This window comes from Lutra lutra, chromosome 9 (assembly GCF_902655055.1).
Source record: "Lutra lutra chromosome 9, mLutLut1.2, whole genome shotgun sequence".
In the NCBI taxonomy this organism is placed as follows: Eukaryota; Metazoa; Chordata; class Mammalia; order Carnivora; family Mustelidae; genus Lutra; species Lutra lutra.
Genome location: NC_062286.1, coordinates 77,928,469 through 77,945,481, shown reverse-complemented (window position 1 = coordinate 77,945,481; position 17,013 = coordinate 77,928,469). Strand labels below are relative to the sequence as shown.

Below are 17,013 nucleotides of genomic sequence, written 5' to 3'. Positions count from 1 at the left end.
AAGATGCCTGAAGACAACTGCAAACAAAGTAACCCTCAAAATGCTAAACACAATCTCAAAATAAAGTGGCCATTACAGGAAAATTCTTTTCGAAAAACAGCAGTCAGAAATGGAAAGTGTTCCCTTGAGTCAAGTTTTCAGGAGGAACCTCAGCAGAGGCAGAAAACCTTGTGTACAAAACAGTAAACAGATTTTACTTTAAGAAGTTTGAGGGGGAGAGGGAGTGAAAAGTTTGGAAAGAGGTTCGGTGATGTCAAATCAGAAATCTGTCAAACTTGCATGCAGCTACAGTTACCAGCAACAGCAGCAACTCTTAAGTGCTAGAAAATAACCGGCATTAAACCAACACACCCGGACTAGTCCACCTTGGACACCAAGAATCTCGCTGATCACTTCAAACTACAAGATCAACATGAAAAAGTCACATCTCAGTGAAAGACAGAGGCAGCTCTGAATACACCTTCCACACCCCGCTGTACCGACAGCACGTGCAACGTCACAGTCCCAACACAGTCAACCACGCTGATCTCCAAGAAAGGGGCCAAACTTTGAACTAGACTCCAGCAGGCAGATAAGCAGGATGAAGAAACCCGGGGAAAGAAGTAAAACAGAAGCAGGAAAGAGAAGCAGCATAGGATGGGGAGCGACGATCCCACCAATGGTACTGGCGAGCAAAGAGAAAAGTCCCCCAGAAGCTGACAAATACCCAAAAGAAGATCTACTTCCATCAGAGTTTCCCAGGAACTCAGCGTTGGCTGCCCCCTCCCCGCCCCACCCTATTTCTTCCCTTTCGGTGGGACCCTTAGTAGAAGCGAGGGGGCGCTTCTCAGGTGGCTCCCGGCAAAACTACAAGGGAACTCCGGGAGCTGCCAAGAGGAGAGAGTGGCGGCCGGTCGCTCGCCGCGTACCTGCGAGGGAAGTGACCAGATGCAAAGGTGAGGCCAGTGGGCTCTCCCTTACCTGCCGCAGGAGCTTCCACCGGGCGGCTCCCAAGGGCTCCGAGACTTGAAGCCCCCGAGAGGCGCAGCTGCTTGCTGGGCCTTCGCCCACTGCTCGCTCAGCCTCGCCGGCCTGGGCATCCGCAACTTGCGACTCCATCCCGTTAAAGCCGCCTATATACCCCGAGTTGTCACGGCCACAGCTCTCCCCTGCCAGGACCTGCCGACTTCTTCCCAGTCAGGACCTGTGAGCCGGACCTCCCTCGGACCGCCCCAGCAAGCGCACCCTCCCCGAATTCCGCATTTCCGGTATTCGCGTCTCCTTGGCAACCAGGGCGGCGCGGCTTGCGTCATTGCACCATTTTGCTGGCGGCCATCTTTAGTGAGGGCGAACCGAAAAGTAAGGGAGTGGTGGCAGAACTCGCGGGATACTGGCTCCTCTTTTACTCTTGTCCCCTGCCTCATCTCGAGCCCAGAAGACTAGCGAAGAATGGAAAGTCTTAAAATCTTCAGGTTTTTAAGAAACCCAGAAGGAGAAGAAACTATTCATGACCACAATAAACATGGCGAAATCTGCTTAGGGCTGGCGCTTGACTGGGGTTACGCAGACCGGCGTGCTGCAAACCAGCTCTGGGCGCTCTGGATAGGTTGTCTTTCTGCGGCTTAAAAAACGCAGACTTCGGCTGAACGCCACCGTGGTAGCACCCGTGCTCCTTCCTGAGAGCCTCTTCTTGCCGGACTTTCCCTCTCTCGTTTCGGTGTGCAGAGCCCAGTCGACTGTCCTTCAACTTGCGTACGTATGGAGGGGCATACTGTGTACAGGAGGGGGTTCTCCCCATTTTCCTCTCACCCAGTGGCGCCTCAGTTCCCTGGTCCTCGCTTTTTGCCTGGCGTTCGTTCTCCGTGTGGCACAAACTGCCGCCACTGCCTACCCCCAACCTCCTTGCACTCACTCCGCTTCATCCCTCGGCTGGAGAGGTGCTCAGGAAAAGCGAGTAGGTACCCCCGGGAACACCCATTCGTCTCCCCCACCCCGGTCCTCTAGCTTTGCATACTGTCTTCTCCCTGCGGATGAAAGATGGATGCGTTGAGACTGCGGGCATGGATACAATGATCTAGGTCCTTACGGGCCCCTCTTACAGGGCCTTGGGGGGCGCGGGTTGGGGGTAGTTAGTGTTGGCTGTTGATCTCCTCTCCCCACTCGCCCGTTATTTTGCTGCGACACAGGTTCGCGGGTGGCGGCTAAATCTGACGCAGTATTGTATCTTTAATACCGAGGGGCGGTGTCTTTGTGAAGGACTTCCATGATGACATGCAACAGTGTGCAAGATAACTTTGATTTCTCTTGCAGTAATAGTAGCCAGCATTGAGTGAACACTACGTGCCAGGCACTGTATTAAGACCTTTACATAAATTGTCCAATTTTATTCTTACAACAACTCCGTAAGGTAAATGGTGTCATTATCTCGGTTTTGCAGATGAGGGAACTGAGGCACAGTGTCAGAGTGATGACCTGAGCCCAGGTGTCTCTCGTAATTACTTATGAGCCTTACTTTGATGGGTTAATGAGAATCATCTTCTCAATAGAAACGGTGGGGGTCTCACATCATGTTTGTTCATCCTGAAGTGATGTGTTTTGTTTTAACTAAAGAGCTAAATAGCTTTTCAACGTTAAGTCCAGTTGTTATGTCCAAGATTTGGAGCCAAACCAGACTGGACTTTTTGCTGTACTACCTTCCTTCCAAGTGACCTAGGGCACTTGCCAAAACCTCCCAGAGCCACAGCTTGCTCACCTGGAAAATGAATGTTGTAATGGCTACTCTAGCAGGTCCTTATGAAGTTTAAATTAGACAGTATATAAAAGTATTTGGCACTAAATGAACATTTAGCTCTCCCCTACCTTTATGAAGTAAGTAGGCTTTTCCAGTTTATCTTTCATGTAAGGATCCTTCATATATCCTTCACATACCAAAGATAGTGTTCTAGATTTCATAAGAAAGCCATTTTGCCTTTTAATGCCCTCAAGAGTTCTGGAGATGCCCTCATTAGGTCTGTGTATTTGTTTGCAAATTTTTATTTTTGTTTTTTTTGTTTTTTGTTATTTTTTAGTTTGCCCATGTGTACCAGAATCAGTGCTGCGTAGTTTGAGCCTGATAGGATTGACTTTACAAATGAGACATTTAAGTCACGTCTGCCGAGAAGTGTGATTTGAATGAAACCTTAACTTATACAAGTTTTCAGGTATTTTTAACCAGAGTTATCAGCTATCTGCAGTTATTCATTACCTGAAGGGTGGATGGCCCTGAAGGAGAGGGATAAGAACTGCGGATTGTAGGTACTCTGAGAACCCACTACTGTGTAATCCTACCTATGAAATCATGTGCTGACAGCTCCAAAGGGAGCATAAGCCAGGGACTCTGATATCATGCAGCGGAAGAGCAAATTATTTCTCCAGGCTTTGAAGTATAGTATTCCTCACCTTGGGAAATGCATGCAGAAACAGCATTTGAATCACTGTAACTTCGCTGATCATTATTACAATAGAATAAAATTGAAAAAATACCACCTAACCAAGTGTCTGCAGAATAAACCCACGGTATCAGAGTTAGCAAGAAACATCCCAAGTCGGAGCCTCTCAAGTAAGGTATGGACTTTTTAAATTAACCTATTTGTAGGACATTAAGATTAATTTTATTTTAAAGATAAAGAATGGGTAGGATATCAGTTACTAATTTTTTCAGTAATTCTGGTTTGATTTTTAAAATGTTAAGGCTCAATTGTCTGTAGTTCTATTTAAGTATAAAAGAATATATGCATATGTATTTGTACAGTTGTAATATATAAAGATATATATTTATGGAAAATGATTCACCTTAGGAAATCCTTATGCCTACCAGTATATTTCAAAGTATAAGTTAGTTTTCTGAAATTCCTAGAATACCATAATCGCTTTTAACAAAATCTGATAACATGCTAATTATTTTATGAATCTCAAATTAGTAAACTTCAATAACTCCATATAATGGTGTATTCTCTGTTTAAAAAAAATGAAAAAAGGCATTTTGACCACTTGGGTCCTTCAGAAAGATGCTTTCAGACTGTTGTACTTTGGCCAGACCCCAAGATATGGGCCTGACCTCAACCTTGAGGACCTGATTGTCGTTATATGTAGAGTTACCACATATTCTATTTGCGTGGGACAGTCCCAGTCAACACCTGTTGTTCCTGTGTAATTATTAATAGTGTTCCCTTTCATCTCAGAAATGTCCTGGTTAGGATGGTATATTAAATGGTCATCCTGGGACGCCTGGGTGGCTCAGTTGGTTAAGCAGCTGCCCTCAGCTCAGGTCATGATCCCAGCGTCCTGGGATCGAGTCCCACATCGGGCTCTTTGCTTGGCAGGGAGCTTGCTTCTCCCTCTGCCTGCCACTCTGTCTGCCTGTGCTCGCTCTAGCTCCTCTCTCTCTGACAAATAAATAAAATCTTTAAGAAAAAATAAAATAAAATAAATGGTCATCCTACTTGTTTGAGATTAAGCTTATCTATTTATGCTGCCACTACTTTGACATATCCCTCTACCATATACTTACATTCCTTAGACTCCTTAAGTTATATTTGGGGATGATATTTTTGCAGTAATTTATCATATTACTTTAATATTTTAGTTTCTGGTTTAAATTGTTTTGTTGCATACTGACTTTTTTTCTTTTTAGACTGTTTTGACTACCTCTTTTTTTATTGTGGTAAAATTGTGGGTGACATAAAATTAGCCATTTTAGCCACTCTTAAGTGTAAAACTTAGTGGCATTAATTACATTCACAGTGTTGTACAGTCATCACCACTATTTCTAAAACCCTATCATCACCCAAAAGAAATAGGTCCATGAAACAACTCCCCACTGCCTCCTTTTCCAGGACCCTGGCAACCTTTAATCTACTTTATGTCTATGAATTTGCCTATTCTAGACAGTTCATGTAATTATAGTCATATGGTATTTATTTATCCTTCTGTGTTTGATTTATTTAACATGTTTTTAACGTTCATCCATGTTGTGGAATACATCACTTCATCCTTTTTATGGCTGAATAATATTCCATCGTATGTATATACCATATCCATTTGTCTGTCAATGGATACTTGAGTGGCTTGTTTTTAAAAATGATTTTTTTTTTTCATCTTATTTTACTGGATTCTTTATTTCATGTTTGCTCTTGGCTCATGCTTATGGGTTCTTGTGTGGGTTTTGGGTTTTTGTCTATTTTTTGTTTTCGCTTTTAACTTTTTATCTGTGGTTCCTAGACTTTTTTATTTCCAACGTTTTAGTCTTGGCTTAGTTTAACACTTTGATGCTTTCTTTACTCAGAAATTCTTTGCCTTTTATTTCGTTAATACCTTTGTGTGTAAGTGTACAGCTTAATTCTATTTAAGAAACATAAACTTTAAATTTTATTCATTTGAAAAATTTTGGATCTTTAGATAATTTTATTTTGCACTTTGTTTGGAACATTTGTCATCTAGTACATTTATCTTGAGTCCTAGTTTATAAATAGTAGGCAGGAATTACCGTCAGAGTGACAGCTGGGATTAGCTCACACCCTGAACAGGAGGTTGACTATTTTTTTCCCTCTGCTTGTCCCTGAAGCAACTTTTCAATTCTCCTTCATAGATTCCTGTCACCTAGAAACTTTAACCTGACTTAGTAGCTCTTTTAGTAATTCTCCACCTGAAAAACCGGTCCTACTTTCACATGTGGTACATCAACCATTTCATCTGTAAAAAATGATACCATAGGAAGGTTGTGCTATCTGTCTTTTATGATCACTGGGACCCAGGGAATCTATGAAGAGACCTATAGACAATGCACAGTTTTTTCAGCAAGCATCCACTCAGTTCCAACTTTGTTCACTCATGCAGATAACAACAAAATAAAAAAAAAGTAGTTGGTGCCTATAGGCAACTTCAAATATATCTGCCCTGATAATGGAGAGAAGTAGATTTGAGGGAAGATTGAAGAGATAGAATCAATCAAACATCATCATAGGGTGATTACATTTTATTGGGGACTTCTTAGTATAGAGAATGTAGGATGATAATCCTTCTTCTGTTTGGATTCTAAAATTCAAAATCCTCTTACAAAAGTTGTTTTTAACTCAACCCCATCCTCCACAAACTGGCACAAAGCTGTAAAATGTTAATTTTACTATCCCACTTAATAGACGTTTTACTCCAAAATCTTCCTGTGTTTTGTTACAAAGTAGTGTTCCCTGCCCACTCCCCCCTTACGCAGATAGGCACCATGTTAACTTTACAAAATTCTTAAATTCCAAAGTACATTTAGGTCATCATTATGTTTTAGTTGGACGTATGTCACAGGCACAAGTATATCCTTATTGTCACTTAGATCTTAAGACAGAGGAAGGAAAAGGGGTGCCTGGGTGGCTCAGTTGGTTAATTGTCCAAATCTTGGTTTTTCACTCAGGTCATTATCTCAGGGTCATGAGGTAGAGCCCCAAGTCGGGCTCAGTGCTGGGCGTGGATCCTGCTTAAGATTCTCTCCCTCTGCCGTCCCCCCACCCCACACCAAAAAGAAATAGAAAAAAGAGTGAGGAAGGAGAAGGGATAAATGTAACTCACTACTAAGGTAGAGATTTCAGTAGATAGTTGGATGTATGAGTCAGGAATTTGGGAAGAGTTATCCATATGTAGGTAGAGTTGAGGCCACAAGAACCATACTGTATTTAACTCTGTGCTATTAATTATATCATTTTGAACTTTCTTCATCAGACTGTGAAATCCTCAAAGACAAGAATTTTATAATGTACATCTTTATAAGTCCAACACATGGCATAATGACTTCCTCATAGTCTATAAGTACTAAATGTTTGTGGAATGAATTAATAGTTGAATGAATAAATTTTTTATTTTCACATAATTACAAATTTTATTACTGAAGAAATAACCCAGAAATCATCCAATCTGAGTTCTTTCTATGATCTGTTTAATTATTTTTATTTTTATTTTTATTTATTTGACAGAGATCACAAGTAGGGAGAGAGGCAGGTAGAGAGAGAGAGAGAGAGGAAGGGAAGCAGGCTCCCCGCTGAGCAGAGAGCCCTATGCCGGGCTCAATCCCCAATCCCGGGACCCTGGGATCATGACCTGAGCCAAAGGCAGAGACTTTAACCCACTGAGCACCCAGACGCCCCTATGATCTGTTTTAAATTCATTTTTATATATGGTGTGAGGGATTGGGATCCACCTTCATTCATTTGTTTGTATATATATATATATTCAGTTATCCCTGCACTGTTTGTTGAAAAGACTATTCTTTTTCCATTGAATTGTGTTTACACCATTGTCAAAACGTAAATCATCTATAAATGTAAAGGTTTATCTCTGAACTCTTGAGTTCAGCCTGTTGATCCGTATGTCTGTCATTATGCCACAACCACACTGTCTTGATTGCTATAGCTTTGTAGTAAATTTTGAAATCACATAGTGTGTGAGCTCTTTTTTTGCAAATGAAAAAACCAGAGCCACACAGTCCAAAGTTAAGTAAAAAAAATTAGCAGAGTCAGAACTAGACATCAGGTAACCTGATTCCTAGTCCCTTTCTTCTTTAGTACCTTTTATTATAAATTATTACAAATACTAACAAAGTCAGAATACCATAACAAATACCCACCTACCCACTACTCAATGTGACTTTTCTTAACTGGAAAAAACAACAAATATATTTGAAGATTCCTGTGTACTTCTGTATCACATTCCCTAACCTCCCTAGGGGTCATCATTGTCCTTAATCTATCTTTCCATGTGTGTTTTTATATAAATTACACATGTATTTGTATCCACAGATGACATATAGGAGTGTTTTACATGTTTTGAAACTTTATATATTATTGTACATAAAATTGTATAATTTTTTTGTTCAACTTACAATTCTGAGATTCCACATTAATATGTGTATTGCTTGTTCATTTAATACAACTACTATGTAATATTCCATTTATAACATATCACAGTTAATCCATCTTCTTTGGACAGGCAGGTAGATTTTCTCCAGTTTCCAGACTTTAAAAAGTTGCAAAACACAATCTTTTGTATATCTCCTTATTCATATGTGATAGACTTTCTCTAGAATCTTATACCTAAAATTAGAATTCCTCATTGTATTCACATGCTAATGTTTATCAGGCTGATTTCTAAATTGATAAAACCACCTTAAGTGCAAACAAGGAATATGTAAGAATTCAATTTATATCTCACTTACATTATCAGATCTTCTTTTTGCCCTTCCAACAGATAAATGTGGCAAGTATGTCATTGTTTAGTACTCATTGCCCTGATTAATAATGAAGTTGAGCTGCTTTTCTGTGTTCATTAACTCCTTTGGTTTTATCTTGAATTGCTTATTCATATGCCTTGACCATTCATACTGTGTTTTCTTTTTCTTACTGATCCATAAGCATTTTTCACATGTCTTTTATGTGCTGTAGGTATCTTTTTTATAATTTGTGCTGTGTCTTTTCACTTTGTTGTTTAAATAGATCTTTAAATTTTTATGTTTTGTGCTTTATTTCCTTTTATTTAGCAATTATTTGTTGAACACTTACTATGTACCAGTCTAGCAATCGGGTATGTAGCAGTGAGCAAAGGAAACAAAAATCCCTGTCTTCATGAAACTTACCATTCTAGTTGAGAGAAGAGAGAAGAACAATGAAGCATATGAATTAAACACAAAGTATGTCAGAGACAGTAGGGATAGTGAACCGTAAGACAGGGAAAGAATGAATAGGCCATATTGAGATAGGGAGGATTGTTATTTTAATAGGATGGTCAGAGAAGGCCTAACTATAAGGTAACATTTGAGCAATAGCTTGAAGAAGGTGTTTGGGCACAGGGCATAGCATGTTCTAAGAAACTGAGGTAGGGGGAAGCCACTCATGTTCAAGCAATAGCAAAGAGGCCAGTGTGGCTCAAAGTGAGTGTGGGAAGAGTGTAGTAGTAGACGAGGTCCTCAAGGTCATGGAACAAGATCCCTTAGGACCTTCTAGACCATTGCAAAGATTTTTGCTTTTCCTCTTGAGTGAGATGGGAAACCATTGGAGGGCTTTCAATGAAGAAGTGAGGGGCGCCTGGGTGGCTCAATGGGTTAAGCCGCTGCTTTCGGCTCGGGTCATGATCCCAGGTCCTGGGTTCGAGCCCCACACCGGGCTTTCTGCTCAGCAGGGAGCCTGCTTCCTCCTCTCTCTCTGCCTGCCTCTCTGCTTACTTGTGATTTCTCTCTGTCAAATAAATAAATAAAATCCTTGGAAAAAAGAAAAAAAAATCTACTTCAATGAAGAAGTGATATGATCTGACTTTAGGCTCACTCTGCCTCTTTTTTTGAAAATAGCCTGTAGAAGACAGGAGCAGAAACAGCATTTAGGCTTTCTCCTTACCCAAAGGAGAAAGGATAACAATACAGACCGACTAATACCAGTACAAGAGTAAGAAGTAGTCCGATTCTAAATCTTAAAAGTTGAAAAGATTTGCAGATCACCTGGTTGTATCAAGAGAGAAAGACAGAGAAGACTGTGGTTTTAAACCTGAGCAGCTAGAAGGATAGAATTATCACATCAGGATAGGAGTGATAGAAAAACCAGAGTTTGGTGGGGGGAGAGGGTACATGGGGAGATTGGAAGTTCGGTTTGGGACATTTTTTGACATACCTATTAGTGATCTAAGTAGAAAGGTTGAGTAGTCAGTTGGATATACAGGTTCAACTTGTGCAGGGGAAAGGTTCGGGGTAGAGATCTAAATTTGGGAGTCCTCAGCATATAAATAGCATTTAAGGTCATGAGGCTGATTGAGATCACCAAGGTTATTAGTGCAGACAGCAGATGAAGAAGTGGTCCAGGGCATGCTGATGTTAAGAAGCCTGGAAGTAGATAAAGAAACTGTTAAGGAGACTGAGAAGGCCTGGTGAGATAGGAGGAAAACAATAAGAATGAGGGGTCCTGGAAGTCAAGTGAAAGGGTATTCTCAGGAGAAGGAAGTTATCAACTGTATCGTGATGCTTATAGGTCAAGTAATAGTAGTACATAGAATAACATTAGTATTTTGCAGTGCTGTGGCCATCAGTGACTTTGACAAGAGCAGTCAGTGGAACGAAAAGGGCAGAAATCTTAGGGGGCTCAAGAAAAAGGAGGAAAGGAATTGGAAGCAAGGGGCATAGGAAACAATTGAATAATGAAACAGTAAATATAACTAGATATTTTAAGTGAGTATAATTAAGATTACTGGGAAGTATTTCATGGATACTAAATAAGATGTGTACTAATATGAATACACTTCAGGTATGTTAATGACAGATTTTAGTATGGTCCTGTGTAAAACAACAAAGAAACCATTTATCAAGTCAGAAGTTCGTAATTTCTCTCAGTTCTCTGTTCTTAATTAAAGGTTTTATCATTTTTTTAAAGCGTCTTATTTTCTATTTTTTTCTGCATTAATGGAACTGGCCCTAAGATTTATCTCCTTTATTTGTGTTAAATTACATTAGCAGATTTTTCTAATGCTGAACCATCTTTTCATTCTTAAGATATGCCCTACTTGGTCACATAGGGTTTTATTATTACTTTACTATTTTTGTTTTGTGCTTTTTAAAAATACATTGTTTCATTGTATTTTATTTTCCATTTTTTTAGTCCATGTTTGACAATAAGATTAATGTTTAATTGTCATATGTCATTGTCCAGTTTTGGTGTCAAGATAATATTTGCCTCATAAAGTAAGTTGAGTACTTTTAAATAATTGGCATTTTTTTCTTGGTTAGCATATGAGAAAACTGTTCCTTGAAGATGTCAGAAAGCTATCTTGGAATGCATCTGGGTTTGGTGTCTCCTTTAAGAAGAGGACACTTAATTACCAGTTTAATTTCTTTGATAGTTACTGGCTTATATAACCCTTCTATTTTTATCTGTTTGGGTAATTCATTTATTTTCTGGAAAATTATTCATTTTATCTGTGTTTTCAAATGTATAGGCATGAAGAACTTTATTGTGTTTTTTTTAATCTGTTGTTTTTCTACATATCTTTTTTAGTACTTTTTAAAAATATTTTGTACATTTTTCAGAGGACCAACTTTTTTTAAATATAAAAAAATAAAAAGCAACGAGCTTTTTATTTTGTTGATCTTCTCTAGTTGATCACTTTATTCTGTTTCTTCTACTTCATTTAGGTTTACTTTATTCTTAAATTGAAACACTTCATGTTATATTTCAGGATACCTATAATGTCAGTTTGTCCCACTATTAATCATGTAAAGCTTGATAATTTTGGTTAAGGTGGTAATTGCTGGTTCTCTCCATAAGTAAAGGGGCCTTATTCTCTTTGCAGTTACTAAGTAAGTAGTCAGTAGGGTAGGAGTACTTGGTACTGCATGAGCATTGTGTTACCGAACATCATTTCACCTAATAAGTTGAACAGTCATTGATTACCTTTACCCTAGTCACTTGTCACTAGGGTTGCTAATGATATTCTGACTCTATTATTTCTACATTTATTAGCTGATACTACACTGTAAAGAAGAGTTTTCTTTTTTGTTGAACCCTCTTTTTTTAATTCTAGTTTGGTGTGCTTGGAGTTTTTTGCTTGGGCTTGTTTTCAAATTACTATGAATATTTATATTTTTCAGGGTAGTATCAGTTATAATCATTATTCCTTTTGATGCTCAAATTGTCCCAAATATAGGAACCTCTACAAACTGGCCCTTTTAACACCTCTCCAGTAAGCTTTGGGCATTTCCTTGCTTTCTGACAAGCCTGTTTTTCGCTCTTCTGCCCTGGACTTGGAATTAGCCATATATTAATGGTACCATCTTGACTAAAAGCTGTCCAGTGTGTTTCTACTATGTAATTTTTCTGTCTTTAGAATTCATTTTTGCTATAAGGAAGTTTACATATTCCATACTCCTGTTTTCATGCGTTTCATTGTTAAAACGGTTTTATGATAGGTCACCTGGAAGGTAGGAAAGAGTGCCTTTTTCCACTAATGGAGTGATACTTTTCATGTAACCTTAAAAATTTAAAGCTGTCCTCACTTCAGCTCCATTAGGTAGATATGCCCTTCAAAGCAGTAGACTATTAATGTATTAAGATACTTGGCTAAAATAGATAGGTTTAGCTGTGTACTCTAATGATAATGCTAACTAGCATTGAAATGAAAGCTTAAAATACCCACTGGGTATTGTTGAGACAGATTTAAAAGCAAAAACAACTTGGATGTTGAGTATTTTGGATTTATGAATGTTATATAAAATCTCAGTTTTCCTGGCAGTAATTTCTTTTGAGGAATTATTTATAAAGCTCCGAATTCTACCTCCATTTTATTAAAGCAGTTAAAAGTCCTCTTTGCTTGCAGGGTTATTTTTGTTCAGATTAGCTCAGTTTATTTGGATTCTTGACCCAGAAAAAGGTTAATCAAGAAAGTAAAATAAATTTGACTAAGAGGACAGGTATTGTTGTTCCCTTGTTCCTACAGTTCTCTTGCTTTTAGCCCTGCATTGGCCATGGCTCTATAAGAATGGGTATTTTTTAAAAAGAAGAAGAATGGTCATTTAAAAGTTGCAGGGCCCAGCTCCATGACACAGAATGTGCTAGAAACTGCAAGGTAGAAAGAGGTACTCTTCATAGCTACCCTGACTCTACTTCAAAAGTTCCAGCAGAATTACAGAACAAATAAGCAAGGTTATCTGGAAATGGAAAGGCAGTTCCTACTGCTAAGTTACAGTTCAGGATAGACTTCTAGTGATCTTCTGATCTGTGTTTCAGATGATAGTAGGAAATTATTGATACTTTACCTCACTATAAAAATCAATTCTAGATTTTGTGAAAATGTTAAGAAATAAATGAAAAACATAAGAGCCTCCAGTTTTGGATTTCAAATAATTACTCAAGCATATTAAGTATATGATTAAAGTGGAGACTGAATGAGACTGCCATAACAATTGTTCCTAAGTGGAATCTAATCCAAATCATAAAGTATCTCAAAGTCCAAAGGAAAGTGAAAATGAAAAGTCCATGAAAATGGTCGTTTTTTACCATTTAATTTGTTTTGGTGGTATTTCTATTCTTGTGTTTAATTGTAGATGGTAAACTCTTTGTGATGTAAACTGTATTTATAGCTTACATTCTCTACAATGTTGGTAAAGTATCATGGACACACTTGTGCAATAAATATTTACCAGCTGTTAGAAATCCTTACCAACAGTTTAGTGCCCCTCTGGCACAAATCACTATACAGTTGTCATCTTTGGCAGAAAGCTGATGTTGAAAATCTTGGTTAGAATTCTTCTGCATAACCAAGGCAAACCTGTCAAGTATTGTGATTTGATAACTGGGGTTTCTGCCTTACCCAAATTATAATAATTCATGTGGCATTTTCATGGTCACCAGAGGTCACCTAAAGCTCTTAGCTTATTACATACTTCCAATAAGACACTGAATGCTTCTTAAGCCTTAATCTGTGTCTCTACTCATGTTCATTAATTGTCCACTATTTTCTTATTCTGCTCATACAGCAAACATACTACTTTTTCCTTAAACTTAAAGTTCTGTTTTATTTATGAAGTATTAACTTTTTGACCTTTTATTTATGAAGTATTAACTTTTGACAGTTCTATTTGGGGGATTCCTTATCCCCGCAAGAGAAGAAAATTATGGTTAATGAAGATATAAAATAAGACATATTTCTTATAATTCTTACTGTGAATAAAAATAATAGTGAATATTTATTAATAAAGATAATGTCTTTCTCTCCCTTGGAAGTTTCCCTCGTTTTAGGAGGTATTGTAGTACTTTATAACTCAGTAAACATTTTTTCTTCCTCTTACCTCAGAGTATTAAATATGTAAACATCCTTTCCTTTACTGCTTAATTTTGTATAAGCCTTTCTTATAGTAGATCTAAATATTCTCCAGTGCTTCTTAGTGCTTCTGTACCTTAAGTTAATTAATAGTATAGCCATCAGGTGTCCACCTTATTTTCTTTGTTTACATTTTTAAATGAAAAGAGCTTAAGAAACAACATTTGTTTCCTGGGTGGCTAAGTTGGTTAAGCAGCTGCCTTTGGCCCGGGTCATGGTCCCAGGGTCCTGGGATCAAGCCCCACATTGGGCTCCCTGTTCTACGGGAGGCCTGCTTCTCCCTCTCCCTCTTCCTGCCCCTCCTTCTGCATGTGTGCTCTCTCTGTGTCAGATAAATAAAATCATTGAAAATCTTAAAAATAAAATCTTTAAAAATAAATAAATAAAAGACTTTTAAAAAAGCATTTAAGATCTATAAAATGCGGGCGCCTGGGTGGCTCAGTGGGTTAAGCCGCTGCCTTCGGCTCAGGTCATGATCTCAGGGTCCTGGGATCGAGTCCCGCATCGGGCTCTCTGCTCAGCAGGGAGCCTGCTTCCCTTCCTCTCTCTCTCTGCCTGCCTCTCTGCCTACTTGTGATCTCTGTCTGTCAAATAAATAAAAATAAAATCCTTAAAAAAAAAAAAAGATCTGTAAAATGCATATTATTTCATAGGTATAGACCTACCCCTGTAGTACTTGCATGAAAAAGAAATAGGGATGATCTCAGAAAAGCAAAGGTTTTTCTCTCTAGTTTGAAATATTATGATCATGCCAGTAAAACTTTTTCCAGGATTTTCTGCCTATTAAACAAGAAAACGAAAAATCACTTTCAGAAAACATGGATGCGTTTGAAAAAGTGAGAACAAAGTTAGAAACACAGCCACAAGAGGAATACGAAATCATCAATGCAGAGGTAGGATATCCTCGTCTTTTTTTTTTTTAATCTGATATTACCAGTCAGGATGCAAATGAAGTACTTTGTTATTCTAGACATAATCCCACAACAAAAGTAAACTGCTTTTGCCTTTATGCTGAAAATCTTAAACAACAAAGAATAAGCAGAGTATGATTTTTAAAATAAACTACAAATGAATTTCAAAATCAAAATGAACTTCCAAGTTACTTTGTTAATTCTGGTTTTTGGAAACAACTATTTCTGTTTTAAAATGTTTTAAATAATTCCAAGGAGAAGTTCATATGAAACCATCAGCCGTCAATTTTTTTTTTATTTGAAAAGTATTTGAGGGGCGCCTGGGTGGCTCAGTGGGTTAAGCCGCTGCCTTCGGCTCAGGTCATGATCTCAGGGTCCTGGGATCGAGCCCCGCATCGGGCTCTCTGCTCGGCGGGGAGCCTGCTTCCTCCTCTCTCTCTGCCTGCCTCTCTGCCTGCTTGTGATCTCTCTGTCAAATAAATAAATAAAATCTTTAAAAAAAAAAGAAAAGTATTTGATTGTTCTATCTATACATTTTTTGTAATAAAAGGAAGTATACTTTAAGTAGTATAGTACCATGAAGGCCAAGTAATTGACCATTTAATGGTGCTACCACAGTCATAAATAACCAGTTGAAACAGATTGACATGCATGTTGCAACTTTTTCAGTAAGACTGGAAAACAGAACCACAGCTTATAAATGAAAATCACATTCATAGTATAGTGGGAATAACAGTAGGTTAAGAATCAGGAATTCCAGATTCAAAATAACTCATTAACTCAGCAGGTAATAAATGTGTTTTAGGCTAGAATATGAAGTCATATCAATCAATCAATTTCATTTAATTTAATTAATACCATGTAGGTATTAGACAAGAGTACTATTATATATTGGGTAATCATCTCTCAGTCTCAAATTGTATATATCTGTCAGCCCATAAGATGCTTTGTGTATTGAGGGGTGCCTTGATGGTGCAGTCGGTTGGGTGTTGTACTCTTGGTTTCAGCTTGGGTCGTGATCTCCAGGTCATGAGATGGAGCCCTGTGTTGGGCTCCATGCTTAGTGCAGAGTCTGCTTGAGAATCTCTCTCCCTCTGGCCCTCCCTCCTGCTTGCTTACTTGCACTCTCTCTTTCAAATAAATAAATCTTTCTTTAAAAAAATCAAATTGAAACCAGGACAGTTGGTGGTGACTGCATATTTTATGAGACTGATGCGCTACCTACTGCGCTAACGAGGCACCTGTGACTGCATATTTTAGAGGAAAGCATCTCATCAGGTTATTGTGTTTCCAGACTAATCTGAACCACTCTTTCTTCGTCTGCCTCATTTTAGATTACCTTAAAGATGCCATTCGATCTTTTGTTAACTGAATCCCACCATAGGGATGTCAGATACTCCCAAAATATAGCTAAAGTGGTTTGTTAACTGTCATAAGAGCCAAAACAAGTTTTGTTATGCCTTCTCTCTGTTGCCTCTTACATTTATGTATTAGAAATTCTTCCAACGATTGTGAATGTATGAAAACCATATCTTACTGTATTGTAAAAAGTGATCCATTTTATATTTTTTATGTGTTCATTCATAGACATGGGTCTGCTTTTTAGGAAAGATCTCCTTTCTTCTTCATCTTAAATGGTCAGACCAGGGGCTCCTGGGTGGCTCAGTCTTTTAAGCATGTGCCTTCGACTCAGGTCGTGATCTCAGGATCCTGGGTTCAAGCCTGCTTCTCCCTCTCCCTCTGACCCTCCTCCCTGCTTGTGCTCTCATCCTTTCTCTCAAATGAATAAACAAAAAGTCTTTTAAAAAAATTAAATGGTCAGACCATCAAACAGTTAATTAAACTGTTTAATTATTAAATAAACCTTTTCTTTCTTTGTCAGGTTAAGCATGGTGGTTTCGTTTATTATCAAGAAGGTTGCTGCTTGGTTCGTTCCAAAGATGAAGAAGGTACACCATAGTTTTTCCTTTTTTTTCCCCTAACAAACTCTGATTTTTTGTATTTCACATTTTTTCGTAGGAAATTCAGCATTAATTTCTTGAAAGTATAGAAAATATGCATTTTTTAGATTATTTCTACATTTAAAAAAAAAATGACTAGTTAATTTCTGGGTTTGCTCAAGATACAGTTAACGGCTATACCCAAAAGCTTGAATGGAGGTGGGATCCAGTTTTTTTTTAGCATCTCCTATATCCCAAGTAGTATGCTGGGCCTTTTGCATAGATTGTTCAGTGTCATTTACATTCCGTTAACT

At 38.2% G+C, this 17,013-nt stretch overlaps 2 protein-coding genes across 10 annotated transcripts in view; one reads left to right on the top strand and one right to left on the bottom strand.

Annotated features, from left to right (window-relative positions):
• CAMKMT (calmodulin-lysine N-methyltransferase) overlaps positions 1 to 1,239 on the bottom strand; it is a 388,588-nt gene extending 387,349 nt beyond the window's left edge. For 2 of the 3 annotated variants that reach the window (XM_047746721.1, XM_047746723.1), the window contains exon 1: positions 961 to 1,238. In XM_047746721.1, coding sequence (XP_047602677.1) covers positions 961 to 1,098 — 138 coding nt within the window. In that variant the 5' untranslated portion in view covers positions 1,099 to 1,238. Of the gene's footprint in view, positions 1 to 960 lie in introns of all 3 variants that reach the window. The other variant, XM_047746722.1, reaches the window with a different exon arrangement.
• Positions 1,240 to 1,350: 111 nt separating this feature from the next.
• Positions 1,351 to 17,013, top strand: part of PREPL (prolyl endopeptidase like) — a 68,046-nt gene continuing 52,383 nt past the window's right edge. For 2 of the 7 annotated variants that reach the window (XR_007130302.1, XR_007130301.1), the window contains exons 1-4: positions 1,352 to 1,731; positions 3,048 to 3,582; positions 14,619 to 14,741; positions 16,642 to 16,708. Coding sequence is in view for 5 of the 7 variants with exons in the window: in XM_047746715.1 (XP_047602671.1) it covers positions 3,364 to 3,582; positions 14,619 to 14,741; positions 16,642 to 16,708 (409 nt within the window). In the remaining 2 variants the exon portion in view is untranslated. Of the gene's footprint in view, positions 1,732 to 3,047; positions 3,583 to 14,618; positions 14,742 to 16,641; positions 16,709 to 17,013 lie in introns of all 7 variants that reach the window. The other 5 variants (XM_047746715.1, XM_047746714.1, XM_047746719.1 and 2 more) reach the window with 5 other exon arrangements.